We start from the raw sequence: 27,656 nt of genomic DNA on the forward strand, positions 1-27,656 counted from the left end.
AAACTTGGTCAAAGTTGAGGGAAAGATGAATGCAGCACATTATCAGCAAATACTGGAGGCAAATTTGCAATCATCAGCCCGGAAGCTGCGCATGGGACGTACTTGGACGTTCCAACATGACAACAATCCAAAACACAAGGCCAAGTCGACCTGTCATTGACTATAGTAGAACAAAGTGAAGGTTCTGGAGTGGCCATCTCAGTCTCCAGACCTCAATATCATTGAGCCACTCTGGGGAGATCTCAAGCGCGCAGTTCATGCTAGACAGTCCAGGAAATTACAGGAACTGGAGGATTTTTTGCCAAGAAGAGTGGGCAGTTTTACCATCTGAGAAAATAAAGAACCTCATCCACAACTACCACAAAAGACTTCAAGCTGTCTTTGATGTTAGAGGGGGCAATTCACGGTATTAAGAAATGGAGTATGTAAACTTTTGATCAGGGTCATTTGAATGTTTTGGGTTGTCATTATGATTTAAAAAGAGAAAACACAGTAGTTTGACAATAAATGGCTTCACCCAACCACTAACCATGATTGGAGAAGAAGTTTTGGTGCCATCATTCATATTCTCTGAAAAAAGGTCAAGAAAGCAAAAATTCTGCTGGGGTATGTAAAGTTTTGAGCACAACTGTATGAATATATGATGAGGTATACTTACGGCAGGGGGCGGCGGTAGCGCTGTCATAAGTCACGTCTTGCGTGGTAGGATTGCTGGAGAACGGCAGATAAGTTGGACGAGGGCCAGGGTCTATAGATGAGGAGGTAGGATGGCTGGAGGACGGCAGCGGGTGAGATGGATGAGAGCCAGGGTTTATAGATGAGGAGGTAGGATGGCTAGAGGACGGCAGCGGGTGAGATGGATGAGAGCCAGGGTTTATAGATGAGGAGGTAGGATGGCTGGAGGACGGCAGCGGGTGAGATGGATGAGAGCCAGGGTTTATAGATAAGGAGGTAGGATGGCTGGAGGACGGCAGCGGGTGAGATGGATGAGAGCCAAGGTCTATAGATGAGGAGGTAGGATGGCTGGAGGACAGCAGCGGGTGAGATGGATGAGAGCCAGGGTCTATAGATGAGAAGTTAGGATGGCTGGAGAACGGCGGTGGCTGAGATGGTCGAGAGAGAGGGATAGGGCCTGAAAATAAGAAGGGAGACAGAGTGCACAATTACTTCCATGGTGGGCTTAATATGGAGGTGTGACATTTAAAGGGGTTTTCCAGAATATAAAATTGATGGCCTAAACTTGGAGAAAAATGGAGAACCACAATGAACCAGGAAATCCCCTCTGATCCTTCTGTTTGTTGACTGGGGATGGACCTAGGGCTCAAAATGATCACACACGGACAATGTGATGAGTAATGATGTTTTCTAGAAACTTTAATTACGGTATATACATACCAGGATGATGGACATATATATCAGGATGGGGCGCGGGATGGGGGACATATATACCAGGATGAGGGACATATATACCAGGATGGGACCCAGGAAGAAGGACATATATACCAGGATGAGGGCAATATAGAGCAGGATGGGGGACATATATGAAGTTGGTTGACATATATACCAGGAATGGACCCAGGATGGGGGGACACGTATGTCCTTATAAGATTTAAAACACAAGAGCCCATATGTCTGACCAACATGCAGGGGGTGGTGAGGGCAAGTCCTCATTTTGCACAGGGGTCCATCGGTCTCCAGTTACGCCACTGCAGGCTGGTACATGATGAATATTAGAGAAGACAGACTTTACATTGACTGTGCTCTTACTATTTGTATCTGCATCCGTAACCTGCTGCAGATTTCAGCTTTCTGTACAATCATTCAGCACTCAGATATTGAGGGATATTTAATGTTTTCTTACTTGTGAAAAGCAGAAATCATTATCTGCATCATCACAAGATGGAGGGTTTCAAGAAATAACTGAGATATCATACAATGCAGACTAGAGAGGAACTACCTGCAAGTAAACAGTGTGCATAAGCCTGCAGCTGCTGTAGACTGCAAGTCTTCTGCCTATCCATCCCTCTATGTATTGTAGTGCAGCTGTGTTCACACAGAGCGGTGCAGAGGCAGTGATCCAGGATAGTCCAACTTAACAGTCTTTATTTTGGCAACTCACAACAAAAAGGCAAACGTTATCCTCCAGTTCGAAGCCAGATTGTCCATAACACTCCGGTGCTGTGAGTCTCTCGTGGATGCGTCGGTGGCTTTGTTTTCTCTGGCTCTACCCTGTGTTCAGTGTCACACAGACCTGTGCTGCACAGAGCTCCTGCTCCCCAGCTTGCAAACCAAAACACTGATGTCATGGGTTTACTGTGACAGAGAGAAGCCAGAAGACAGTAGCGTCTGATTTATCCCACTCCTGCATGGATTAGAAGCACTTCATCTTCATATTAAATGGTGTAAATTTATTTTAGCAGTGCGGGGCTTAATCTGCTCAGTTGAGAGCTCCTGGAAGACTTCCTACATTAAGGCTCTCAGCTGCGCACTGTTAGCCACTCCCAACTCCTATATAATCTGGGTCCTAGCTAGCACTCATTGTCAGAGATAGCTTATGCTGCATGGCTGAAGGTTGTTGGTGGTTATTAGATAAGGTGTTTGGTGGATTTATCTGTGACTGTTGATAGGTTTTGAGTGTGTGATAATTCTCTTTTTTCTCATACTTTGGTTTAACTCCATTCTCCACTCCCCTGTGCATTCTTCTGCTATTGATGTGTGCATATTTGGTATTTTTCACTAACCCTTTTCATATTACTTTGATAATGGGGCAGCACGGTGGCTCAGTGTTTAGCACTGCAGCCTTGCAGCGCTGGGGTCCTGGTTTCGAATCCCACCAAGGACAACATCTGCAAGGAGTTTGTATTTTCTCCCTGTGTTTGCGTGGGTTTCCTCCGGGTTCTCCGGTTTTCTCCCACATTTCAGAGACATACTGATAGAGAATTTAGATTGTGAGCCCCATTGGGGACAGTGATGATAATGTGTGCAAACTGTAAAGCGCTGCGGAATATGTTAGCGCTATATAAAAATATTCATTATTATTAATTTGGTTGGTGTATTATGGTACACTACTACTGCCCTCTTCCCTGGGTGGGGTAAGTGTACAGACTGAGGGCAGATTCAGGAGCTAAGGCAAGGTATGTGGTGCCGGCATCTTCACCATCAGAAGTAATCCAGTGAACAGCATTAGGGACAGGGAACGAGCCCCTTGTCCTGGGACACCCGACAACAGAGTTTAAATGGCGATCGTGGATATGGGCCACCTCCAAAACCGTGAGTGGAGGGAGAGACCCGCCCCACTACCAATCCTATAGGTCTCTCCAAAAATAAAAGCCCATATCATTTTTTTTCCTAAATCTGACATGGTAAAATAACTTGACCAAGTTCACACTTACTTTTATTTTGCATTGTAACCACAAATGTGGTTGTAATTATAATGCTCTCCAGCTTCTGAGCAAGTTCTAGGGGATACATAACAGCCCTAGCCTATAATTCCCCGCACTGCCTCACACAATCTATCTATCGTTCTTTATATTTATCCCCGGTTTCGCGGTTCGGAGTTACCTGGTTGTGTTGTAATTTGCTGCACGGACTCTGAATGATTCTTGTTTGTGCAGTTGTAGGAACCCTCCACATTAATACACTCCTGATAGGATAAGCAGCTGCTGAACTCTGGATGAAGGCATTCATTCAAGTCTGGTGAGACAATGACAGTACACAATATATATAATCTGTTGTGTGTAATACTTGCCCATCTGCACATATTATAACCTCCCCCCCACAAAAAAAACGTTTTCTGGTAATAGACAATGAAATGAAGTGAAAATGTGACATAAACTGGATAGTGGTCATAGCGCCACTGCTCTGACACAAAGCTCCAAATCCCCAGCATTAATAGACTAAGATAATGCAATTCTGACTGCCTGCAGCCTCCACTAGGGGGAGCTCAGGACCTTCCTGCGTACAATTTATTATTGAACATGTTATGTCTTTAGCTCCCTCTAGTGGTGGCTGCAGGCAGTCAGAATTGGATTAGGTAACTCTATATCTACGTCCACCCAAAATCTACAGAAGATTGTTCATAACTGAATGTCTCATAGTAATAGTAATCATAGTAATTACCATTTATCTTGATGCTGATTACTTCTGGTAAACGAATGACAATGTTGTCAAGCATTGCAGCAATATTCATCAGTGGAAGCGACTCATTAATCCCAATGAGGACGGAGGACACAATGGAGAAGGTCCCTGCAGACTTGGTGGAAATGTGGAAAACTTCTGCCTCTAGTGGCCAAAATTCCCCAGTTACCTGAAACCATTCATGTATTAATATTGGTATTATGTGATGACAGTTATTAGTTAGGAATCGGAAATTCTCTAACACTTCCTGGGTACTGGATAATTCTTCATATGGGGCAGAATTATAGTAGTTATTGTCACGCTGCTGCTATGCAGGTAGATGCAAGCTCCACTAGATGGCAATAGAGTGGAGGAAGGACTGCACACGGCAAGAGCAGACCTGCAGCGCAGCAGCGAGGCTACCATCATATGGCAGCAGAAAAGTAAAACAAGCCGGGTCGACATTAGTTTGTAGCGCAGTACCAAAGGAATAAAACAAGCACAGAGTCAGAAACAAGCCAAATGGGTCAATACCAGTCAGGAGCAGATATGTCAAAGACAAGAGACAAATAGCAGGTCAGAGTCCAAGCCAAATCAAATACCAGGGAGTCCAAACACGAAAAGGGGAACAAAGTCGGGACGGGAAGAGGGGAATAAACAGACTCGGGTACAGTCAGCAAAAGCAGCAGGACCAATCAGGGCAAGCAGAGTCAGCTACACATGCCATAGGCAGAAACAACTGACACCGCCTGCAGGATGCAGTGGAGAGAAATAGTCGGCCTGAAGCCAGAACGAGGCAGAGAAAAGTTAACCCAAACCATGATCAGACCGGGAAAGAGTGACAGGATACAAAGCCCGGCCTGGATCATGACAGTATTCTCCTCTAAAGGAGGGGCCACCGGACCCCTAGGCTTCCCAGGTCCAAATCAAGCGATCAGCATGGACAGATCTCGCAGGGACCCATGATCGATCCTCAGGGCCATAACCCCTCCAATGAACAAAATACTGAAGTGAATGTTGGACCAAGCGAGAATCCACAATCCTTTCCACTTCATACTCAGTCTGGCCATCCACAGAGACAGGTGGCAGAAGGGATGGTGACCCAACAGAGGAAGGTACAAATGACTTAAGGAGGGACTTATGGAACACATTGGGGATCCGAATCGACGGAGGTAGGCGCAAACGAAAGGCAACTGGATTGGCAACTTTAAAGATTTCATAAGGACCAATAAACTTGGGACCCCGCTTAACAGAAGGAACCTTCAACCATATGTTCTTGGTAGACAACGACACTTTATCGCCTACCAGAAATACAGGTCCCAAAAACCGTCGCTTATTGGCAAAAAGTTTATGTTTGCCCTGAGCCTCCCCAATGTTCCTCTGGACCTCCCTCCAAACCTTACCCAATTGTTGAACTGCCGATTCTGCCCCCAGACATCCTGCATCCAGCCTGGAAAATTCGCCAAAATGTGGGTGAAAACCGTAGTTACAAAAGAAGGGAGAGGTACCAGTGGACCGATTAAAAGAAATCTGTCACCTCATTTTTCCGATATGAGATGCGGCCACCGCCATCAGGGGCTTATCTACAGCATTCTGTAATGCAGTAGATAAGCCCCTGATGTAACCTGAAAGATAAGAAAAACGAGATAGATTATACTCACCCGGGGCTCCGATGGGTGTCCGGTCCGGCGCCTCACATCTTCTAGTGATGATGTCCTCCTCCTGACTTCTGCGGCGGCTCCTGCGCAGGCGTACTGTATCTGCCTTATTGAGGGCAGAGCAGAGTACTGCAGAGCGCAGGTGCCGGGAAAGGTCAGAGAGGTCCGGCACCTGTGCACTGCAGTACTTTACTCTGCCCACAATAGGGCAGATATAGTATGCCTGCGCAGGAGCCGCGGCAGAAGTAAGGAGGAGGACGTCATCGCTAGAAGATGGGAGCCCGGGTGAGTATAATCTAACTCATTTTTCTTATCTTTCAGGTTACATCGGGGGCTTATCTACAGCATTGCAGAATGCTGTAGATAAGCCCCTGATGGCGGTGGTCGCATCTCATATCGGAAAAATGAGGTGACAGATTCACTTTAATCTGATTATTAAATGCAAACTAAGCCACGAGCAATGAAGAGTACCAATCATCCTGCTGAGACGTGGCAAGACACAGCAAAATTTGTTCAAGTGACTGATTGGTCCTCTCTGTCTGACCATTGGTCTCGGGATGATAGGCCGAGGAGAAGGTTAAGCTAACACCCAACCTTTTACGAAAAGCCCTCCAAAATTTGGACACAAATTGTACCCCTCTATCAGAAACCACACTCAGAGGCACGCCATGTAACCGCACAACGTGCTCCACAAACAACTTAGATAGTGTCTCTGCATTCGGCAGTCCTGCCATTGGTACAAAATGCGCCTGCATACTGAATCTGTCAACCACCACCCAGACCACCCCTTTACCATGGGAAGGACGGAGATCAGTGATAAAATCCATGGACAAATGAGTCCAAGGTCTATCCGGAATTGGCAATGGCACCAATTCCCCGGCCGGCCGGTTATTGGAGACTTTAGCACGAGCACACGTATCACAAGTAGACACAAACACGGCAACATCAAAGGCCATAGAGGACCAGCAAAACAGCCTAGCAATAGCTCTCCGGGTGGCTGAGATTCCAGGATGCCGACTGAGAGCAGAATCATGAAACTCTCGGAGCACTCTCAACCGGTATTGAACAGGACCGAAGAGCTTATTATCAGTCAAAGACGGATGAGCAAGAGCCTGAGCCTCACGAATCTCCTGCTCCAATTCTGAGGACACCCCAGCAATGACCACCCCGTGCTGAAGAATGGAGGAAGGAGATTCGGTGGTGATATTGAATCCAAGCTGCGAAATAAGGCACCAGCCTTGATATTCTTGGAACCAGGTCGGAAGATGATGGAAAAATGAAAGCGTGAAAAAAAAAGTGACCACCTCGCCTGTATAGTAGTCAAACGTTTGGCAGACTCAATATAGGACAAGTTCTTGTGGTCCGTAATCACCGTGATCCGATGAACAGACCCCTCCAAAAAGTGCCTCCATTCTTCAAAAGCCAGTTTTATGGCTAATAACTCCCAATTCCTGACATTGTAATTTCTCTCAGCAGGAGAAAATTTATTCGAGAAAAAGGCACATGGTCTTAAGTTAGTTAAAGTGAGGGGTCCTTGGGACAATATTGCCCCCACTCCCACCGCCGACGCATCCACCTCAACAATGAATGGTTCAGACGGATCACGCGCTGGATCAATACATGGGCAGACATAAAACATTATTTTAATGAAGAAAAAGCCGCCACTGCTGGAGCAGACCAGTTTTTGAGATCAGCAACCATCCGAGTGAGATCAGTGAGGGGTTAGACCACCTGAGAAAACCCCTTAATGAATTTATGATAATAGTTGACAAACCCCAAAAAATGCTGAAGACCCTTAAGGTCTCTGGGTTGCACCCAATCAACAATGGCCTATACCTTTCCAGGGTCCATAAGAAACCCCTTGGCAGACAAGATAAACCCCAGAAAGGACAGCTCTTGGGTGAAAAATGAGCATTTTTCAGGCTTAGCAAACAGAGAGTTCTCCCATAATCTCTGGAGAACTGCACGTTGATGATCCATGTGAGCTTGTTTGTCAGATGACAACACGAGAATATCATCTAAATAAACTACCATAAAGTGCCCAATGAAGTCAGCAAAGACATGGTTAATAAAATTCTGAAAAACTGCTGGTGCATTCGTGAGACCAAAGGGCATGACCAAATTCTCAAATAAACCCTCAGAGGTGAGAAATGCTGTTTTCCACTCATCCCCCTCCCGAATACGGATAAGGTTATATGCTCCCAATTTTCAAAACCACTTGGCCCCAGATCATTGATAGTACAGATTAGGAATGAGTGGGAGGGGATAGGCATTTCTCACCGTAATCTTATTTAATTCCCGAAAATCAAGGCATGGACGCAAACCACCATCTTTTTTTTACAAAAAAGAATCCAGCCGCCACAGGAGAGACAGAGGGACGGGTGTGACCTTTACACAGGCTTTCTGAGATATACTCCTCCATCGCGGTCCGCTCCGGGCCGGAGGGGTTGTAGAGACGGGCCTTAGGCAATTTAGCACCCGGAATCAGATTAATCGTACAATGAAAAGGGCGGTGTGGTGGTAAAACCTCAGCATCCTTTTTGGAAAATATATCCTCAAAATCCCTCAGGTAGTCCGGAATACCCTCCAGATTAACGTAAGACACAAGTTCAGTAGAAAGACAACCCTTAGAACAATTAGGACCCCATTTTACAATATCCTGAGATTCCCAGTCTATAACAGGGTTGTGTAACCAAGGAAATCCCCACACCAGTCCCACTGGAAGATTGTCCAAGACATAACATAAGATACGTTTCTGATGCAAGGAACCCACCTTCAGGAGGAACTCATCTGAGACAAAATTAACAACATTCTTAAACAGAGAAGTTTTGTCAATGGCAATAATATGAATTGGAGTCTCAAGCCTAACTGTCCCTAACTTACACTTGGTCACCAAGTTAGAGTAAATAAAGTTCATGGACGACCCACAATCCACAAAAAGCTGAAGTGGGCGTGTAGCAACTCCCACAACAACGTTCCACCTCCAACAATATTTTTTGAAATGAGGAAAAAGGTACCTGAGAGTCTGGGTGACCTCCTCGGCAATCACCCAGACTCTGCGGCTTTTTAGTCGGTGGACAAGAGGGGCAGTCCTTTATCCAATGTCTGTGATCTCCACTATAAAAGCATAGGTTCCATGTGAGGTACCACATTAGAGTTAGCCGAATGTAACGGAACCTCTCCCTGTATTACACCTCTCTCCCGCAACCTCAGATCCATACAAATGGCCTGAGTCATAGCCTCCTCCAAGGAGCAGGGTGACGAATGGAGAGCCAACGCGTCCTTAAGATGATCTGACAGTCCCCTCCTGAACTGACATCTTAGCGCAGAGTCATCCCAGGTCACGTCGGTGGACGATCGCCTAATCTCTGGGCAATACCGTTCGGCAGTGAGTTTACCCTGGGAGAGACCCATGATAGTGTCCTCTGCCACCCTGACCAAAGCTGTCTGCAGTCAGTAATAATGTCACACTGCTGCTATGCAGGCAGATGCAAGCTCCACTAGATGGCAATAGAGTGGAGGGAAGATAGCACACAGCAAGAGCAGACCTGCAGCGCAGCAGCGAGGCTACCATCACAGAAAAGTAAAACATGCCGGGTCTATATTAGACTGTAGCACAGTACCAAAGGAATAAACAAGCAGAGATTCAGAAACAAGCAAAATGAGTCAATACCAGTCAGGAGCAGATATGTCAAAGACAAAAGACAAACAGTAGGTCAGAGTACAAGCCAAGTCAAATACTAGGGAGTCTAAACACGAAAAGGGGAACACAGAGTTGGGAACGGAACAGGGGAATAAACAGACACGGGTACAGTCAGCAAAAGCAGCACGACCAATCAGGGCAAGCAGAGTCAGCTACACATGCCGTAGGCAGAAACTATAACTGACACCGCCTGCAGGATGCAGTGGAGAGATATAGCCGGCCTGGAGCCAGAACGAGGCAGAGAAAAGTTAACCCTTGACATGATCAGACTGGAAAAGAGAAACAGGATACAAAACCCAGCTTGGATCATGACAGTTATATTCTTGTACATAGGGGGCAATATTATAGTAGTTATTTTCTTATATATAGGGGCAGTAGTATAGTAGTTATATTCTTAGACATAGTTGGGGTATTATAGGACTTATATTATTGTACATAGGAGCAGTATTATAGTAGTTATATTCTTGTACATAGGGGCAGTATTATAGTAGTTATATTCTTGTACATTGGGGGGCAGTATTATAGTAGTTATATTCTTGTACATAGGGGCAGTATTATAGTAGTTATATTCCTGCACATAGGAGCAGTATTATAGTAGTTCTATTCCTGTACATAGGAGCGGTATTATAGTAGTTATATTCTTGTACATAGGGGCAGTATTATAGTAGTTATATTCTTGTACATAAGGGCAGGATTATAGTAGTTATATTCTTGTACATAGGAGGCAGTATTATAGTAGTTATATTCTTGTACATAAGGGCAGTAATATAGTAGTTATATTCTTGTACATAGGGGGCAGTATTATAGTAGTTATATTCTTGTACATAGGAGCAGCATTATAGTAGTTATATTCTTGTACATAGGGGCAATATTATAGTAGTTATATTCTTGTACATAGGAGGCAGTATTATAGTAGTTATATTCTTGTACATAGTGGGCAGTATTATAGTAGTTATATTCTTGTACATAAGGGCAGTAATATAGTAGTTATATTCTTGTACATAGGGGCAGTATTATAGTAGTTATATTCTTGTACATAGGGGCAGTATTATAGTAGTTATATTCTTGTACATATGAGCAGTATTATAGTAGTTATATTCTTGTATATATGAGCAGTATTATAGTAGTTATATTCTTGTACATAGGAGCAGAATTATAGTAGTTATATTCTTGTACATAAGGGCAGTATTATAGCAGTTATACTATTGTACATAGGGGCAGTATTATAGTAGTTATATTCTTGTATATAGGAGCAGTATTATAGTAGTTATATTCTTGTACATAGGGGCAGTATTATAGTAGTTATATTCTTGTACATAGGGGCAGTATTATAGTAGTTATATTCTTGTACATAGGGGCAGTATTATAGTAGTTATATTCTTGTACATAGGGGCAGTATTATAGTAGTTATATTCTTGTACATAGGGGGCAGTATTATAGTAGTTATATTCTTGTACATAGGGGCAGCATTATAGTAGTTATATTCTTGTACATAGGGGCAGTATTATAGTAGTTACAGTCATATGTTAAAGTTTGGGCACCCCTATTAATGTTAACCTTTTTCTTTATAACAATTTTGGTTTTTGCAACAGCTATTTCAGTTTCATATATCTAATAACTGATGGACTCAGTTTTATTTCTGGATTCAAATGAGGTTTATTGTACTAACAGAAAATGTGCAATCTGCATTTAAACAAAATTTGACCGATGCAAAAGTATGGGCACCTCAACATAAAAGTGACATTAATATTTCGTAGATCCTCCTTTTGCAAAAATAACAGCCTCTAGTCGCTTCCTGTAGCTATTAATGAGTTCCTGGATCCTGGATGAAGGTATTTGTGACCATTCCTGTTTACAAAACAATTCCAGTTCAGTTAAGTTTGATGGTCGCCAAGCATGGACAGCCCGCTTCAAATCATCCCACAGATGTTCAATGATATTCAGGTCTGGGGACTGGGATGGCCATTCCAGAACATTGTAATTGTTCCTCTGCATGAATGCCTGAGTAGATTTGGAGCAGTGTTTTGGATCATCGTCTTGCTGAAATATCCATCCCCTGCATAACTTCAACTTCGTCACTGATTCTTGCACATTAATGTCAAGAATCTGCTGATACTGAGTTGAATCCATGCGACCCTCAACTTTAACAAGATTCCCGGTGCCGGCATTGGCCGCACAGCCCCAAAGCATGATGGAACCTCCACCAAATTTTACTGTGGGTAGCAAGTGTTTTTCTTGGAATGCTGTGTTTTTTAGCCTCCACGCATAACGCCTTTTTGTATGACCAAACAACTCAATCTTTGTTTCATCAGTCCACAGGACCTTCTTCCAAAATGTAGCTGGCTTGTCCAAATGTGCTTTTGCATACCTCAGGCGACTCTGTTTGTGGCGTGCTTGCAGAAACGGCTTCTTTCGCATCACTCTCCCATACAGCTTCTCCTTGTGCAAAGTGCGCTGTATTGTTGACCGATGCACAGTCACACCATCTGCAGCAAGATGATGCTGCAGGTCTTTGGAGGTGGTCTGTGGATTGTCCTTGACTGTTCTCACCATTCTTCTTCTCTGCCTTTCTGATATTTTTCTCGGCCTGCCACTTCTGGGCTGAACAAGAACTGTACCTGTGTTCTTCCATTTCCTTACCATGTTCCTCACAGTGGAAACTGACAGGTTAAATCTCTGAGACAACTTTTTGTATCCTTCCCCTGAAAAGCTATGTTGAATAATCTTTGTTTTCAGATCATTTGAGAGTTGTTTTGAGGAGCCCATGATGCCACTCTTCATAGGAGAATCAAATAGGAGAACTACTTGCAAGTGGCCACTTTAAATACCTTTTCTCATGATTGGATACACCTGGCTATGAAGTTCAAAGCTCAATGAGGTTACAAAACCAATTTAGTGCTTCAGGAAGTCAGTAAAAAGTAGCTAGGAGTGTTCAAATCAAGAAAATGATAAGGGTGCCCATACTTTTGCACCGGTCAAATTTTGTTTAAATGCAGATTGCACATTTTCTGTTAGTACAATAAACCTCATTTGAATCCAGAAATATAACTGAGTCCATCAGTTATTAGATATATGAAACTGAAATACCTGTTGCAAAAAACAAAATTGTTATAAAGAAAAAAGGTTAACATTCATAGGGGTGCCCAAACTTTTACATATGACTGTATATTCTTGTACATAGGGGGCAGTATTATAGTAGTTATATTCTTGTACATAGGGGGCAGTAGTATAGTAGTTATATTCTTGTACATAGGGGCAATTTTTATTATAAACCAAACATAAAACAATTATAATAAAACAAAAATCATCCAGTATTACAAAACACAAACCACTTAGGTAATATATACACAGCACTACATAATCAGATCATATTCATAAATAAATTAAAGTGTCCACACCTGGGGATAGAAAAAGAAAGTTAGAAAAAAAAAAAAAAAAAAACATCATATTTTTCTAACTGAATTTTACGTTTCTCCATAACGTTATGTTTCTCGGACTCCTTCCAACTTCCAGTGATTTTATCCACCGGAGTTCTGACATAACCTGATTGGCGGCAGCGGTGTGATCGAACAGCTCATTGTGTAGTGACACCCGGGTTCTCATGTGCCAGTGATAATATTTGATGACACTGATTATAATGTACATCGTCTCTCTGTTGATGTCACTAACAGTGGAGGGGACACCATAGATAATGTCGGGATACTTTAGGGTCCGCAGTCTGGGGATTTTTAGATTAGCTGACACTTCCTCCCAGATCTTCCTCCCTCCCCAGCAATCACATATAAAGTGCTCCATAGTTTCCTCCTGCTGACAACCAAGGGGACAATTCCGATCAGAGACACACAGATGTTTCAGGTTCCCTCTGACAAAGAGCCGACTATGCAGTGAAAGCCAAGTGACATCAAACAGTTTAGGAGGAAGTCGTTTCCCGTTTAGGAACCTAAGGCTTTCCTGCAGGGTGGTGGTGACACAATCTCTCAGGGCCAGTGGAGAGTAGAAGAAAGTCCTACATACACGAGCATACAGGTCTCTTCTCGTACTGCTCTCAATGTAAGACTTCTCCAGTCCCCACCTCCTAACACACTTCAGACCATATTCCAGATACTGGGGGAGGTGGTCACCTGTCCATCTCCTCCTCTTGAGACTGCCGCCTCGCACCCAAGATTCTGCAAAAGGCAATATCCAGTACCTGATACTATTTACCCACAGGGAGCTACTGTTTGAGTCCATGTTCCCAAAATTCACCTTTAGAAACAAGGAGTCAAAGAAAACCCTTGGATTCAACATATCCAGCCCACCCTCTCTCCGCCGTAGGTACGTTATTCCCCTCTTTATTAGGTTCAACCTATTCCCCCACAAGAGCTGGAAGAACAGGCTGAAGAGCCTCGCTGAGAAAGATTCTGGCAAAGGGAAAGCGACAGAGACATACAAGAAAACGGGGACCAGGTACGTCTTCAACATTGTGACCCTTTCTCTGTAGGTCAGCCTCCAGTTCTTCCATCGCTGAACCTTTGCATTTCCGGTTTCCAATTTCTCCTCCCAATTTAGCATGGCATTATCATCCCTCCCAAATTTAACCCCTAGGATCTTAATATGGGTGGAGGCTTTGGAAAACTGCGGCAGATCAAAGCTGGGCTCAGTATCTAATGTCCACAGAGCTTGGCTCTTTTCAAGGTTAACCAGAGACCCGGAGGCCTCTGAGTAGCTTCTGATGGACGCAGATAACATCTGCACCTCACGAGGATTGGAGATCACCAGCGTCACATCATCTGCATAGGCAACAACATTCAGAGGCGGGCAGTGGGGGACCGGCACCCCCTGAAAATCGCACTCCTGCAGTGACCTCAGAAACAGGTCTAGGGCAAAAACATACAGGAGCGGACTCATTGGGCAGCCCTGTCTCACCCCCGCCCCAACTCCAAAAGTGTCACCCTGCCAACCATTAATCAGAGGAAAGCTCACCGCCTCTCTGTACAACGTCTTCAGCCAATCCACAAATTGTCCCGGAATACCGTACTTTGACAAAGTGGCCCACAGATAGTCATGATCAACCCTGTCAAAGGCTTTAGCCTGGTCCAGACTAACAACATATCTCCCACACCGCAGAGCTTTACATCTCTCAAACATCTCCCGTATCGAGATGACTGCTCCAGAGATGTTCTGCCCTTTTACTGTGCCAAACTGAGATCCTGCCAACAGTGCCGGGGACAAACAGACTAATCTAGAAAATAGGATCTTTGCTAGAATCTTCCTGTCCACATTCAAGAGGGCAATCGGCCTCCAGTTCTTGATGTCGCTCGGCTCTTTACCTTTAGACAGCAAAATTAACGAGGACACTCTCATGGATGGAGGCATCAGGTGATTTTCTAGACAATTTCTATACACATCCACGAGAATTGGAGCCAGGAGGTCTCTGAATTTCTTATAAAATTCTGTCGTTATACCATCTGGACCTGGGCCTTCTTCAGATATAACTTATCAATAGCCTCCTTAACTTCCTCCACCGTTAATTCTGCTGTCAAAGGAGAAAAGTCCAGATCATTAGTATCAGGCACTGGAGTTGCCTCCAAGAATTGAGCCATCTTATCTTTATCCAAAACTTTCCTCTGAAACAAGTCAGCATAGTAAGATCTCACCATCTCCAGGATACCCTCCCGTGAATCCTGCAATACACCCTGGGAGTCTGTGAGACCCGTGACCATTTTTTTGGCCACCCTCTCCCTGCAATTCTCAAAGGGATCAGGGGCCCCTAAGGACCCATAATCCCGTCCAAGAACCAGGGAGGTATACCTGCTATACTGATACTGCTTTATCTCAGATTTCAGCCGGTCGATCTTCACTTTGTCATCCCCGCCCACCGAATACAGTGACTCCAATTCTTTGCGCAGCTTTAGGTACTGGCTGTACTTATTCCTCCCTTTATTAACTGACAGTCTCTTTAAGAGGGATCTGATATCCTCCTTGACGTCCTCCCACCAGTCGGTCATGTTGTCATAGAAGTCAACCCTGTCTAGATGAAGCTGAATAAGGGAGTGAACACGGCTCTGAACATAGGCATCATCCAGGAGACTGGAATTGAGCTTCCACAACCCTCTACCAATGTCCGGACGGTTAGAGGAACCCAAAGAGAAGCACAAGGCAAGGTGATCAGAGTAAGGGACGACCTTCTCACTCAGGGCGCCGACAGCCTCAGTAGGACTGACAAAAGCAAAATCTATCCTACTGCTCCTGTTGGAACATGAATATGTGAATTTTGGCTGTCGCCCACCCTGCGTGAAAACGTCAGTCAGTCCTGCCTGCATTATGACGTTATGCAGGACCTTACCGTCCCTGGTCACTGCCCTGCCTGAGGAGCTGTCACCTGATGTCATTATGGCATTAAAGTCCCCCGCCATCACCACTGGAAGAGAAGTGAAGAGGTAAGGCTTGACGTCATTAAACAGCTGGATCCTGTCAGTCACTGTCTGTGGCCCATAGATGTTAATAAGTCGGAGTCGCCTCCCATGGATAGTGACTTCCAGGACCAGACATCTTCCCATGGCCACCTCCGTCATCCTATGCACAGTCACATCATTGGTGTTAAACAGGACAGCGACCCCGGCGTAAGGCTCTACAGCCAGTGACCAGAAAGAAGGACCGGACCGCCATTCCCTCTCAGCCTCTCTCATAAGCCCCAGAGATGTCAGTCGTGTCTCCTGCAGGAAGATGACATCTGTGTCCAGATATTTGAGATGTTCGTACACCACGTGTCTAGTTCTCCTCAGCTTAATGCTATTCACATTGCTCGAGGTCACTGTCAATGAGAACCCCGCCATCACAACACAATATAGAAGGAGCAGAGTAACAGCCATCATCATGAGTCAGAGATGTTCTGTCCACCACTGGTGTCCATGCCAGACTCTACCTGAGGGTCCACAGATAAGGGCTTCCGCTTTGGCGGGGGATGGTCCTCTATGTCCCTGTCACACTCAGCATCAACTTTCCTCAACTCTTCCTCATAATCGTCACCATTGGAGTCAGATAAAACTCCATACTTGTTGGACACGACCATCACTCCTGCAGAATTCTGAACCTTCTTACTAGCAATCTGACCAGTGTCATATTCTGCCTCAGGTTTACGGGAGGATGTGTTCTTTTTCTTCCTTTTATTATTAAGGTTCCAGTCATCAGATACAGACAGCGATGCTGAAGGGGGGGCTATCTGAGGCTGCTGGACCTGATGGACGACATCCATGTTCCCCTCTGCACCCTGCTTCTCTGGTGCTGCCTGAGTGGACTCCTGGTGGGCATCTGAGCTGGTCAACATCTCTCCTGACATTAAATACTCCTCCTCACGTGTCCCTGCCACCACATCCTCATCCTCCTGAGCCTCTGCCCCTGCCATTACTAACTCATCAGGGAAAACTCTGCAGATGTTGTGCCAGGCGTCTGGACAGTCCCTGTGAGGGTGGCCCATCCTACCACAGAGGTTGCACCTGACATCCCGGCAGTCTGCAGCGACATGGCCGATTGCCCCACACAGACTGCACTTCACCACAGTACAGGCGTTAGCCAGATGACCTTTCCCACCACATCTGAAACACTTTCTGGGTTGCCCGGGATAATAACACCTTCCCTGCTCCCTCCCAATGAAGGAGTTGGGTAAGTGGTCAGTGATGTTATCACATTGCCGCAGTTTCACCAAGACCCGCCACCCCATTGTCCAGATACCATCCTCATCTCTGACCTTGGTGAGTCCAGAGACGAGGTCACAGTGTCTCCGGAGCCACACCTCGATGTCCTGTGGAGGAACGGCCTCATTCCAGAAGGTGATATTCACTGTGACAGTGTCCGGCCTGGAGATAGGAACCAACACAAACTTATTCCAGCCCTCAGCATCTCTGAACTTGGGGTAATTGGCCCAGAATCTATCCAGGTCAGACATGAGCTTGAAGCTGACCTCGTAGCCCTGCCTGTCCTGAAGATTAGACACCGCCAGTATCTCATTTGCCACAAACCCCATCTGGCCGCAGAGCAGCTCTCTCACCACATACCTGCGTTGTGGCAGATCCTCCTTGGCACCTATGTATTTAAACCGCACCACATTAATGCGCTTGAATGTCTGGCCGGTATACCTGGCGCTGGAAGTGAAGGATGGGGCGCCGCGGCTCCAGGCATTCCTGGGGGGCACCTGCCGGGTCACACTGGGCTGAGTGACAGGGAGAGGGCCTGCAGCAGGGGGGGCTGTCACACCTTGTGGACTGGATGGCAAAGGGGGATAGTCACACATATCATGCACATTATTATAAGCAGCATCATTATCAGACAGTGCGACGTCCAATACAGAATGTGAAACCCCTCCAACCTCCGACCCCATGGGCACAGCATCCCCAGCCACAGTCTGTGCTTCAGCCTCAGCCTCGGCCTCATCAGCACAAACAGTCTCACACATACTGTCCTGCTCCTGTGTGGGGCATTCTGGGACCTGTGGTGCCTCTGCTGGAGTCTGCAGTGTGTGCTCCTGTTCACACTCGGCTGCCTCATCAACACAAACAGTCTCACATACACTGTCCTGCTCCTGTGTGGGGCATTCTGGGACCTGTGGTGCCTCTGCTGCAGTCTGAAGTGTATGCTCCTGTTCACACTGAGCTGCCTGCTGCTGCAGTTGTTTTCCCTCCTGGAAGCAGAAGCGGGCAGCCTGTAACACTGGCCGTGTCCACTGCTGGGGGGTCCCGTCCTGAACATCAGGGGTCCTGGCCTCTACAGCACAGTCCTGCTTATAGGAGGCGAACCGCTCGCGGTTCCTGTAGGTCTCTGCCAGGGGCCCCATGCTCTCCAGCACAGATTCAGTGTCCTGCACAACACTCGCCAGCTGTACACCCAGTGTGTTCAGTGATAGGTCATAGGCGTCATTACTGGCAGGATTAGTGGTCTTTAGACTATAGATGAAGTCTACCTCCATTTGCAGCGCTTTTTTTTGCTGCTGTAACTCACCCAGTTTTCGGACAAGTCCCGGTATCTCATCCGCTAGCTGCAGCTCGGGTGCACGCGCCGGCTCCACAGGCTTAGTCTTGAGCACGGGTACAGGGGTTTTGAACACAGTCTTGTGCGGGTCCACCACGGATGGTTTTGTGGCCCCTTGGCTGGATGCAGGCTCCGCAGCAGGTTTATCGCTGCCACCTGACTGTGACCGTGTGCGTCCTGACCGCGCCATACTGCCATGCTGCTGTAGGTTCTCCTGCATTGTCTGCCTTTCCAAAGACGTCCGTCTCTGCCTGGAAGCAGGAGAGGTGATCTGCACAGCTGGGGCCGATCTCACCTGTGCACCTGGCAGGAGCTGCTTACTGACTGGAGAGCTACAAGACTTCACATTCAGCTGGTTTCCATCACTCACTGACACATTGCCTTCTTGTTTCTTTGCTGGAACTGGAGCTGGCTTTCCTCCCAAAACTTTAGTCAAAGCCTTTTCCTCCTTTACAGAACTGCTGCAGCTTTGACTCGCTGCATTCACTGGTCTCACAGTGGCTTTGGGATTAACATTCCCATTAGTATAAACCTGGGAGGCTTGTCCCAGTGTAGGCCAGGAAGCCTGGGCCTTGCCAGGGGAGCTTCCCCGCCCAGGGTGGCCCTTCCCTGGGCTTGCTCCAGACATGAGGAGAACCACTGACACACAACCTCTCAGCTAGGAGGCAGTATAATAGTAGTTATATTCTTGTACATAGGGGCAGTATTATAGTAGTTATATTCTTGTACATAGGAGCAGTATTATAGTAGTTATATTCTTGTACATAGGGGCAGTATTATAGTAGTTATATTCTTGTACATAGGGGCAGTATTATAGTAGTTATATTCTTGTACATAGGGGCAGTATTATAGTAGTTATATTCTTGTACATAGGGGCAGTATTATAGTAGTTATATTCTTGTACATAGGGGCAGTATTTTAGTAGTTATATTCTTGTACATAGGGGCAGTATTATAATAGTTATATTCTTGTACATAGGGGCAGTATTATAGTAGTTATATTCTTGTACATAGGAGCAGTATTATAGTAGTTATATTCATGTATATAGGGTCAGTATTATAGTAGTTATATTCTTGTACATAGGGGCAGTATTATAGTAGTTATATTCTTGTACATAGGGGCAGTAGTATAGTAGTTATATTCTTGTACATAGGAGCAGTATTATAGTAGTTACATTCATGTACATAGGGTCAGTATTATAGTAGTTATATTCTTGTACATAGGAGGCAGTATTATAGTAGTTATATTCTTGTACATAGGGGCAGTATTATAGTAGTTACATTCTTGTACATAGGGGGCAGTATTATAGTAGTTACATTCTTGTACATAGGGGCAGTATTATAGTAGTTATATTCTTGTACATAGGGGGCAGTATTATAGTAGTTATATTCTTGTACATAGGGGCAGTATTATAGTAGCTACATTCTTGTACATAGGGGCAGTATTATAGTAGTTATCTTCTTGTATATAGGGGCAGTATTATAGTAGTTATATTCTTGTACATAGGGGCAGTATTATAGTAGTTAAATTCTTGTACATAGGAGCAGTATTATAATAGTTATATTCTTGTACATAGGGGCAGTATTATAATAGTTATATTCTTGTACATAGGGAGCAGTATTATAGTAGTTATATTCTTGTACATAGGGTCATTATTATAGTAGTTATATTCTTGTACATAGGAGCAGTATTATAGTAGTTATATTCTTGTACATAGGGTCAGTATTATAGTAGTTATATTCTTGTGCATAGGAGCAGTATTATAGTAGTTATATTCTTGCACATAGGGACAGTATTATAGTAGTTATATTCTTGTGCATAGGAGCAGCATTATAGCAGTCATTTTATTGTACAAACCATTGAGTGTAACAATCTGGTGTGATTAACGAGATCTTCATCCAACCGGATCAACTGATCGTAGCCCATTTTTATGACGATTGTACCATTGTACCAGTATTTCATTGTGTTCCTGATTAGAGCTAGAATAAAAAAAATTGAGGTTAGACATTTATAAATGATTGCACATAAATTACTTTAATTTTTTTACAGGAACATAATACTGTTTCTCTATCCTTATGACAGACCACCAATATCAGACTGGTTGGCGTCCAACTTTCCCCCTTTTCCTACCACTGGACAACCTAACTGCCTTGCTGTTGACCAGGTAGAGCGCCATATTGCTGTAGTGGCTGTGCCTGGTACTGCAGCTCAGTCCCATCTACTTAAGCTGCAATGTCCGGGCAGGAGGTTATTGCTTTGTCATCGTCGTGGAGTTTGGTATTATAGAATCAGCACTGACCTGGAGGAGCAGGAGAGGCACACAAAGATCCATTGGAAGATGAACAGCATTTCTGCAGTCCTGGACAGTCATAGTCGAATGTACACTTGGAGCTGTTCTTTCTGTCTTCTCTTTCAGGACAGATCCCTGGTCGTGCGACACGGGAATCCTTCAGAGCTGTAGTCAGAGCAAAATAATGTAAGGTGTGAACCAAGCCTTGCAAGAAACCTTTGTTTATAAGCTCATTACAAATAAATCCCAGCGATCAGCTGTAATCTGTACAGGAACAGCAAGTTTTCAGTTCTCCCTGCAGCACTCCCGCAGGAGAAATGAGGAATTACAATGGTACGACTGAAATCAGTCGCAAGGGTCCTCCGAAGTGAGAAACCCAGAAGAGGAAGATAAATTAGATACTTCCCCACAGTCAGTAATACAGCTATGGTCTTGGCTGATAACAGGGATCAATAGATTGCATTCAACTGAGCAGATGGAGGAAAAAAATAATAAAAAAAGTATTACTTACACAGGGCACAGTAGTGTCCCACAGGCTGGTACCCCTCACAGCAGCGCCTCACCGTAGAGGTCTCTGCTACATAGACCGTCCGGTATTCGCTTTGATACGTGGTTCTGGTACAGAGCTTCCACGGGATCCAGGACATGCACCAGGTCGGCTCTTCTCGCGGATTCTGAAACTCCACCATCTTGGAGACGTTTACCGTCACTGTTTGGTTGCAGACGTGATAACTCCAGGAAGAAATAATGTCGCCTGAAAGATAAGAAGAGAAAAAAAAGATCAAATGTAAAGTTTTCTACAGGAGAGACAATTTTTTCTTGCAATATGGATCACAAAAGGGAGAATTTGATGGTAATTAGTATTACAGTGGGTGTGTCTGAAATTTTGGGGTGCTTATAATTCCCTGTGATTCACAATGGTAAGTACACAGTGTGTGTATGAGGAATAACACTATTTATGGTCATTATTTGTATTTTTCCCCTTTGCAGGCTTTATTGCTAATCTTCAGTTGTCTCTGAGCTGCTAGGTGGAGACTAGCTGCCAAGATGTCTCCCATACACAGTATACAGAGAGGTGAGGGATTCCTTCTCCTCTGTCTCTATGTAGTAGATTCAGAAGTAGCAACAGCATGGAGGACATTATACAGCAGCACTGAGCATTGTAGCTGTGAATCCAGCACCGGAGTGAGATAAAACACAAAAAAAGGACACCATGACCTGTCTTTTTGTCACCCTCTTTCCCCTTCCATATACTTTTAAAGTAAGCTATAATCTGGTCCTTCAGTGAGATTACAATCCCTTGTGTTGTGAGTTCATTCTCTGGTTCACCAGTTGTGAGTTCTCCTTCCAGACTCCCTCTGGTGGTAACAGGAGGTAGTGAGGCTGATTTGATCGGTGGAGATCTGCCACCTGAGAATGATGATGACGATTGGACCTCAGGAGTCTCAGATTGGATTTAAGACAGCCGATGCCCTATTCTGCTGCTGGTGATTCCTTCTGGCTTGTCAGCTCTTGGTTTTCAGCTCTGATCCAGTCATCTAAAGCTAAGTTTCTCTGCTAATGTTCACACTTGATTTTGTTGGTCTATTCGGTTTTTTGTGTGGTCAGCCGGCCCCAGCTGGGGGCCGTGCTGAATTTCCACTCTTATTTATCTGTATTTGCCAATTTGCTTTTTGTCCCTTACTAGTTTGATCTCTTTTTGCTCTGTCTCAGAATATTTCAGAGTGCTGATATAGTGGGAGAAGTCTAGTGACTTCAGGGTTAATTTTGCTATCAGAAGTGTTGGACATTATTTTTGTAGGGTTTTTTGCAGGTTGCAGTGTCTTTCCTTTCCTTTCCTTTCTAGTTAGTTTGGGCCCCATCATTTGCTCAGCCTATTTTCCTGCCTGTGTTTGTGCTTTCTTTCATCTTGTTTCACCGTCAATACATATGTGGGGGCTGTCTTTCCTTTGGGGTCTGCTCTGGGGCAGTGAGTTTTCCCCTTTTCTTGCTTTAGGCTTATTTAGTCCTCCAGCCATGACGAAGTGTCTAGGATCATCGTAGGTACGCTCCACAGCTGCTAGTTGTGTGGTAGGATCAGGGATCTGCAATCTGCATAGTTACCAACCTCTCTGGTTTTCTGTGACTTAGCTTGTTTTGCTTTTTTCTCCTCGGTGATCCATTCATAACACCCTTGTTTCTAGTAAAATTATTTTAGCTATTGTTATTGAGGAGGTTCAAAAGTCAGAGAGAGGAGAAGTATTGTCATAATGTGGTATTTGCAGGTACGCAGGATGCAGTGACGAGTCGCGAGACAATTTGATGCTTTCTATAATAACGTTTATAAGACTAGAGGGAACTTTCCTCAGTGACGGCTTGATCACCAAAAGGGGTAACACAGGTTGCCCTCGCAGGGGCTCTAAACAAGCAAACACAAACGGGTAGAACACGACTACTTCCGGCAATAGCCGGTCACTATAGGGCCGCGGTATGGCCGACTACGGGTCCATAAATATATAGTCAACTTAGCCATCCAGACGCCCCTCGCCGTTCGTGATGGTGGTCTTTCGGCGTAGTAGTCGCTGGGCCCAGTTGCTGAGGCGCTGGCGAAGTCTTCGCCATGACACTGAAGCCCCACAGGCCCCGGCGGAGTCCTTGGATGGGTGGGCCGCAGTCCCTGGACTGGGGCAAGCGGCAGCGATGTAGGATGGTGAATCACAGACCACCTGCGCAGCTAACGGCTGCGACGGGGAGTCCGTGGCCAGCAGAGGCTCGGCCCCTGCTGCGGACTGGAGCGGGACAGTGGTGGCCGCCGGCGGCACTGTACTTGCCGCGGCCACTGGTGAGAGCAGGGCGGCTGCGGGTGGCGGGGAACATGCCGCAGCCGCAGGCTCGAGCGAGATTTCAGCGGCCGCGGGTGACCGCGGGTAGGCCGCAACCGCGGGCTGAGCTGGGGCCACAGTGGCCGCGGGCTGGAGCGGGGCAGCAAGTCCCAGATGACTGCCTCGGTACCGTCCTTCTGGGGTCCTCGGTGAGCGCCCTCCCTGGCACTGGTGAGTTGCTTTCGCTTTCAGCTGCTCCCACGGTCTCCTGCTGTTTCTGTGTCGGTCTACTAGCTCATTGTCCCGGGGATTCCCCGCCTCCTTTATACTGGTCCCTCCCCCAGCCCATCTGTCTGTCACAACAGGCCGTCCTAGAACTCTGTCCCTCGGGAACAGTTTCCCCCGGAACCCAGATGACGGCTCCCTTGGTTCCGGCCCGGACACTCGATGGGGCCGTTCCTCCCACAATAAAGGCAGAGAAAGAGGTATTTTCCCCTAATAAGATGTGCTATCTACATTGGACTCACTGCTAAGTCAAGAAGAAACTGCAGCAGTAACAAAGAGGCATCCCTGTACCTGGGGAAGGTGAGTATTGTGGTGCTTATTATCGTCTTTGTCTGCAATCCATGGGGAAATATAAATCCCGGACAACCCCTTTAAAGGGAGCCTGTTAGGTCTTTTTTGCCTCAATATCTTCCATCAGTATCTCCAAAAGTGTCACTAGTGATTCTCTTTTTTTGTCCTATACTACCAGGGTATATATTATTAATCCTAATTGTACCACTGAACACCAGGTATAAATCCTCTTTTCTAACTTAGATTACTAAGACCACTAGGTATTAACCCCATGTTATACTCCAGACTACCAGGGAATACATTATATAGTATTATGGAGAGGGGCTGTGTGTAAGGAGTATTATGGAAAGGGGCTGTGTGTGGGGAGCATTATGGAGAGGGGCAGTGTGTGGGGAGTATTATGGAGAGGGGCAGTGTGTGGGGAGCATTATGGAGAGGGGCAGTGTGTGGGGAGTATTATGGAGAGGGGCAGTGTGTGGGGAGTATTATAGAGAGGTGCAGTGTGTGGGAAGCATTATGGAGTGGGGCTGTGTGTGGGGAGCATTATGGAGAGGGGCAGTGTGTGGGGAGTATTATGGAGAGGGGCTGTGTGTGGGAGGTATTATGGAGAGGGGCTGTGTGTGGGGAGTATTATGGAGAGGGGCTGTGTGTGGGGAGCATTATAGAGAGGGGCTGTGTGTGGGGAGCATTATGGAAAGGGGCTGTGTGTGGGGAGTATTATGGAAAGGGGCTGTGTGTGGGGAGCATTATGGAGAGGGGCAGTGTGTGGGGAGTATTATGGAGAGGGGCAGTGTGTGGGGAGCATTATGGAGAGGGGCTGTATGTGGGGAGTATTATGGAGAGGGGCTGTGTGTAAGGAGTATTATGGAAAGGGGCTGTGTGTGGGGAGTATTATGGAGAGGGGCTGTGTGTGGGGAGCATTATCGAGAGGGGCAGTGTGTGGGGAGCATTATGGAGAGGGGCTGTATGTGGGGAGTATTATGGAGAGGGGCTGTGTGTAAGGAGTATTATGGAAAGGGGCTGTGTGTGGGGAGTATTATGGAGAGGGGCTGAGTGTGGGGAGCATTATGGAGAGGGGCAGTGTGTGGGGAGCATTATGGAGAGGGGCAGTGTGTGGGGAGTATTATGGAGAGGGGCAGTGTGTGGGGAGTATTATAGAGAGGTGCAGTGTGTGGGAAGCATTATGGAGTGGGGCTGTGTGTGGGGAGCATTATGGAGAGGGGCAGTGTGTGAGGAGTATTATGGAGAGGGGCTGTGTGTGGGAGGTATTATGGAGAGGGGCTGTGTGTGGGGAGTATTATGGAGAGGGGCTGTGTGTGGGGAGCATTATAGAGAGGGGCTGTGTGTGGGGAGCATTATGGAAAGGGGCTGTGTGTAGGGAGTATTATGGAAAGGGGCTGTGTGTGGGGAGCATTATGGAGAGGGGCAGTGTGTGGGGAGTATTATGGAGAGGGGCAGTGTGTGGGGAGCATTATGGAGAGGGGCTGTATGTGGGGAGTATTATGGAGAGGGGCTGTGTGTAAGGAGTATTATGGAAAGGGGCTGTGTGTGGGGAGTATTATGGAGAGGGGCTGTGTGTGGGGAGCATTATGGAGAGGGGCAGTGTGTGGGGAGCATTATGGAGAGGGGCTGTATGTGGGGAGTATTATGGAGAGGGGCTGTGTGTAAGGAGTATTATGGAAAGGGGCTGTGTGTGGGGAGTATTATGGAGAGGGGCTGTGTGTGGGGAGCATTATGGAGAGGGGCAGTGTGTGGGGAGCATTATGGAGAGGGGCAGTGTGTGGGGAGTATTATAGAGAGGGGCAGTGTGTGGGGAGTATTATGGAGTGGGGCTGTGTGTGGGCAGTATTATGGAAAGGGGCTGTGTGTAGGGAGTATTATGGAAAGGGGCTGTGTGTGGAGAGAATTATGGAGAGGGGAAGTGTGTAGGGAGCTGTTGTGAGTTTATTTTTCCCTTCACCGTTGAGGTCTGGTGAAGGAAGGTAGTGAGGCTGATTACCAAACACCTGGGCAGCTAGATAATGACTAGGTGGCTGGAATTGAGGACTAGATATAAGGCAGCCGACGCCCTTCTGCCTTGCTGGTGATCCTGCTGGATTCTTGGAGACCAGTCTGATTCCTACGTCTCAAAGCTAAGTTTTTTCTGCTCTGCTTTGTACACTTCAGTTTTGTTTTTGTTTTTCCTTGTTTTTTGGGAGTTCTGCCATCCCCGGCCGGGGGTGAGCTGAATTCCATTTTTGTCTCTGATCTGTTGATCTTTTGCTCTGTCTTAAGAATATACCTGAGTGCTGATTTAGTCTTTTGAAGCCTAGCGACTTCAGGGCCTGTTTTTCCTATCAGTCGGTTGGCACATTTTGGATAGGGTTTTTGCGGATGGCAGACAGCAGCTTTCCTATCCTGTCCTATTTTAGTTAGCTTGGGCCCAATCATTTGCTCAACCTATCTTTCTATCTGTGTTAGTGTTTTCATCTTGCTTCACCGTCATTATATGTTGGGGGCTGCCTATTGCTTTGGGGTCTGCTCTGGGGCAGTTTAGTTTTTCCCCTTTCTGTCTTTAGGCTATGTAGTTCTCCGGCTGTGATCGAGGGGTCTAGGGCACCGTAGGAACCCCCCCATGGCTACTGCTAGTTGTTGTGGATAGGTTCAGGGGTCTGCAATCCGATTGCTGCCAACCTCTCTGGTTTTTCTGGACTTAGCTAGTATTTCTGTTTTTGCCTCCTACGGTGACTCATTCATAACAGAAGCGGATACTGATTCTTTACAGTAATAGCGTTCAGCTCAAGATAATCAATACAAGGTCTGAGTTCACCATCTTTTTTTTCCACAAAGAAACACCCAGCCCCTACAGGTGAAGTGGAGGGTCTAATAAAACCTTTTCGTAGGCTGTCTGCTATGTAGTCATTCATGGCTTCACACTCTGGACCAGAGAGATTAAATATTCTCCCCTTAGGGAGACCAGCACCTGGGACCAAGTCTATAGGACAGTCATACTCTCTATGAGGAGGTAATTTCTCAGACTCCACTATGGAAAAAACATCCTCATAGTCCCTGAATGCATATGGTATAAAGGGGGTTTTAATTTTAATTTGGTTCACTGACAGCGACATACAGTGATTCTGACACTGTGGACTCCAGCGCTCGATATCCCCTAGGTGCCAGTCAATAACAGGTTTATGCTGGCAGAACCATGGCATACCTAAAACAACCGCATGTGATAAATTGTGAATAACAAAAAACGACATCTGTTCTGTGTGTAATGCCCCCACTGACATAGCAATTTCTGTAGTAACAAATTCCACTCCACCCTGGATAATGGATGTACCATTAATTGCAGTGGTGTGAATAGGGGCATTAAGTCTTAGCAAAGGTACACCAAGATTCTTTGGAAGCAAAAAATCCATGAAGTTGCCAGCGGAACCACAATCCACATAAGCCTTCACACACAGAGATTTCTTAGAAAACGAGAGAGAGACAAGTAACAAAAGTTTAGCTGCATTTGCGGGCAATGC

General features: G+C 46.0%; 1 protein-coding gene across 1 annotated transcript in view; it reads right to left on the bottom strand.

The window, feature by feature from the left end:
* Positions 1–27,656, bottom strand: part of UMODL1 (uromodulin like 1) — a 78,697-nt gene that overhangs the window by 42,977 nt on the left and 8,064 nt on the right. Inside the window, exons 2-7 of the mRNA XM_073577223.1 lie at positions 21,282–21,524; positions 20,780–20,935; positions 20,338–20,459; positions 4,120–4,306; positions 3,562–3,693; positions 659–1,132 (exon numbers count right to left, since the gene is read on the bottom strand). Coding sequence (XP_073433324.1) covers positions 659–1,132; positions 3,562–3,693; positions 4,120–4,306; positions 20,338–20,459; positions 20,780–20,935; positions 21,282–21,524 — 1,314 coding nt within the window. The remainder of the gene's footprint in view (positions 1–658; positions 1,133–3,561; positions 3,694–4,119; positions 4,307–20,337; positions 20,460–20,779; positions 20,936–21,281; positions 21,525–27,656) is intronic.

Source organism: Dendrobates tinctorius, unplaced genomic scaffold (assembly GCF_039654945.1).
Source record: "Dendrobates tinctorius isolate UK_male_01 unplaced genomic scaffold, ASM3965494v1 ptg000054l, whole genome shotgun sequence".
Taxonomy (NCBI): domain Eukaryota; kingdom Metazoa; phylum Chordata; class Amphibia; order Anura; family Dendrobatidae; genus Dendrobates; species Dendrobates tinctorius.